The following is a 3,652-nucleotide window of genomic DNA, read 5'->3' as shown; positions in this document are numbered from 1 at the left end:
CGTGCGGCCCTGGAGCCGCCGCCTTGCTGCCACGATAGCTCCTCGCCGCGGGGATGGGACGCGCCCCTGGCCGCGCGAGCGCGCCTGCGCCGCCACCTCCACGCGCGGATGCGCCCCGTCCAAGCGCCGCCGTCGTTTTGTCTGGTGTCCACATGTCAGTTAAGGGGAGAAAGGTGGTGGGGCCCACATGTCAGTTAACGGTTCACGGATGACAAACCCGACGGAGTGTCATATAAGGAACAAAAGTTAAACTCGGTGTCAAATAGGGAACGAAAATTTTTTAAGGGCCAAGAAAGGAACGGATCATTTGTCTGGTGTCAAATAAGGAATTCTCTCAACATAATTTCCATGATACGTGGGGGGTTCATATGTAAGAGAATTTTGGCTCTCTCTCCGTTTGCCCTTTCTTATCTATCCGTCGTGGAGCGGAGAGTCTTCCCCACCCCAACCCATTCTCCAGCAACCATCTCCTCCTCTCCGTCCCCATCCCCTGCAATGGCGGCGGCGGCCACCTCCTTCGCGACCCTCGTAAGCCGAGCCCCCCCCCCCCCCCCCCCCCCCCCCCCCCCCCCCCTCCGCCTCCTCTTTGCCCACCATCTCCCAACCCTTCAATCGCCTGACGGACCCTCTCGTGTTGCTTGCAGGCCGTCGCGCGCTCGGCGGGGCAACGGTCCCTCCTCGCCTCCAAGGCCGCCCCCTCGCCGCTCCTCTCCCTCCGCAGCGCCGGCCTCCCCTCGCAGGCCGTCTCCTTCTCCGGGGGCCTCGCGGCGTCGCCCTCCCACAGCCGCGCGCGCTTCGCCACATCCGCCAGCGCCGAGCCCAAGGTACCATCTTTACGCTTGCGCTGCTGGGTTCCTTCTCTCTCTTGTTTAATTAATCTACACCATCTATCTATAGCGGCTGAAGTGGATACCGGGCGTGCGGTAAAGTTTGCATCTTTTTTCCATTCTACTATTCTATTTTACAGGGGAGGGAGATTATCATCCTTCAATAAGGAGGCTAATTTGTAATCCTGGCAACTTAGACAGCTTTTGGACATTCCATCTGCCTTAGATGTCAACCTTCCTGCTATCCACTTTATTAAATTGGACTTGCTACTCCTTTAGTTCAATGGGCATGCTAAATTTGAGTCACCACTAAAATTTCTGGGGACACAAGTTCTAATTGCAGCACATCATCAATGATTTGTTATGATAAAACGATTGACTCTTCAGACACTAGGAGGCCATGGGACACTCAATGTTTCAGGGACCTGTATCTGTCTGCATTATACCCACATTAGCCATCGCTTGTGCGAGGATGCAGATGTTCAATTATATTTAACTGAAACTGTGGGTTACTGGGTTAGGCAATTTTGTGGTTGCATTCAGTTAATATATGCAAAATACTCCTACCTATGTCACCTCAGTGTGTAATGTATGGCAGGATACCTATGTTGATTTGTCTCTTGTGCCTTTTGCAGGAAGCAGACCTTCAGTCTAAAATCACAAACAAGGTGTACTTTGACATAAGCATTGGGAACCCTGTGGGAAAGAATGTTGGGAGGATTGTCATCGGTCTGTATGGGGATGATGTTCCACAAACAGCAGAGAACTTCCGTGCTCTTTGCACTGGTACGAGGGATAGGACTACCATCTTGCTTGTTGTGCAATCTTATTAGTTTGAGTATTGCCTTGCCCAGAAGAGAAACATAACAAGGTCCACCTTTTGCAGGAGAGAAAGGGTTTGGATACAAGGGATCCAGTTTCCACCGTGTCATCAGCGACTTCATGATTCAGGGCGGAGATTTTGACAAGGGCAACGTATGTGTTAACCTGCTATCACTAAACTCTGTTGTACTGCACTTGGATATATTTTTTCCACTGTGCATATTCAGTTTAGAGAAATTAAAGAATATATCTGCATGCTGATGTGCTGATATGTTTTATCAAAAGACTGGATGATTTTTTTAACTTACTTTTCGTTCTACAAGTGTATCTGTTTTATCTTGTTGATTATTCTGCTAAATATTTTCTCGTTTTGGGATTAGTGAATTGAATTTACAGAAGTTCAGAGTGGTTTATGCCAGACATTTAATTGGTGAACAAAAAGAGGAATTGTCCTACTCCTACATAGGTTTCTTGATAGTCTACTAGCTTTGTGTCATACAGTAACCTTTGTGACGCTGCTAAAATCTTGTCATAGTACATTATGTCCATGATCTATTTGTCTTTATATATACATACATGCATTTTGCAATTAGTATCATAATTCATGAAATTAGAAGTGATCGGCATCTAGTCTTGTTTTCCAAACTTATGCACACATTTTCCATGTGTGACTTTATGAGGCCCAACTGGCAGTATAAGATTGGGACTTGGGACACTGAATTCTTTGTGCACAGTCTAGCAGATTGGTTTTTAAAAGACTACATAAAAGATTGGTTTTGTGCTTGAACAGTTGAACAAAGAGAAACTGAATTGGAAGATGCAGCTTTAAAGTTTTGCATGTGATTAACTAGAAGTTACATTTGCAGGGTACCGGTGGGAAAAGCATATATGGACGCACCTTCAAAGATGAGAACTTTAAATGTATGCTCTACATCTGAAACAGTAGTGATGGTTTCTAGTTCCATGCTAATCCTGATGGCATGCTGTTTTCTTGTTTTAGTGGTTCACACTGGACCTGGAGTGGTCAGCATGGCTAATGCAGGACCGAACACCAACGGCAGCCAGTTTTTCATTTGCACTGTCAAGGTAATCTTGTATACCTTGTTTAACTACCAGAAAAATGGACCTTTTTGGTGCCTCTGCTACTTCGACAATTTATGTTTCAACCACATTCTCTCATGTACTAGCTCCAAAACTAACCCGGAACTTGTATGACTGGTGCCTTGGATGCAGACACCTTGGTTGGACGGAAGGCATGTCGTGTTTGGCCAGGTCCTGGAAGGGATGGACATCGTAAAGTTGATCGAGTCACAGGAGACTGACAGAGGTGACCGCCCGAAGAAGAAAGTAGTAATCAGCGAGTGTGGGGAGCTTCCAGTGGTCTAAGTGTTACTCATCTGTTGTCCGTCTTACCTCGGATGGATGGTGATATTTCCCCCACCTGAGTTTACTGGTTCTGATGCTATGAACTTGTGCTATCTCTATGCTAGTTATAGAGATATTTCGAATTAAAGTAAGATCCCAAATCTGAGGCATACTGTTTGCTGCTCGGCTCGAATAAATGTGCTAGTTTCCCCTTGCCCTGTTTAGGGAAAGGGTTTTGTTCACGAAGTCACCCTGTAACCTTGTATGTTTCATACTTGGAATGAAGGTTCATGGAAATCATGATACAAAAATATTGTGTTGCATTGCATGCAAGAGCTGTTGATCGTCCAGAGCAATGTACATGGCCTGTTTGGTTTATGCCCAAACTTGCCACATCTAACTTTTGGCAAACCGAGAAAGTGTGGTGAGCAAAAATGAAGCCAAACTTATGATAAAGTTTGGCAAGAAAATAAGTCTACGTTGTGTGAGGCGGTGCTAAGAAAATATGGCGTGCCATAGCTACAGCAGTGAACCAAACACACGCCTATAAAACTGTGGCACGCTTGACTTGCGGCGTGGCGAGTTGTGATCACGAACCAAACATGCCTCCGTGCTATACATGCAAACTGATAAAGTCA

General features: G+C 46.2%; 1 protein-coding gene across 1 annotated transcript; it reads left to right on the top strand.

The window, feature by feature from the left end:
• The first annotated feature begins 414 nt into the window (after nucleotides 1–414).
• On the top strand, nucleotides 415–3,347 carry LOC136482048 (photosynthetic NDH subunit of lumenal location 5, chloroplastic-like). The gene is made up of 7 exons (XM_066479301.1): nucleotides 415–528; nucleotides 645–824; nucleotides 1,463–1,613; nucleotides 1,714–1,802; nucleotides 2,516–2,570; nucleotides 2,650–2,735; nucleotides 2,883–3,347. The coding sequence occupies exons 1-7, from the start codon at nucleotides 496–498 to the stop codon at nucleotides 3,033–3,035; spliced, it is 747 nt and encodes a 248-aa protein (XP_066335398.1). The 5' UTR covers nucleotides 415–495; the 3' UTR covers nucleotides 3,036–3,347.
• The last annotated feature ends 305 nt before the right edge of the window (nucleotides 3,348–3,652 follow it).

This window comes from Miscanthus floridulus, chromosome 1 (genome assembly GCF_019320115.1).
Source record: "Miscanthus floridulus cultivar M001 chromosome 1, ASM1932011v1, whole genome shotgun sequence".
Lineage (NCBI taxonomy): Eukaryota > Viridiplantae > Streptophyta > Magnoliopsida > Poales > Poaceae > Miscanthus > Miscanthus floridulus.
This window is presented reverse-complemented; position numbering and strand designations above follow the sequence as displayed.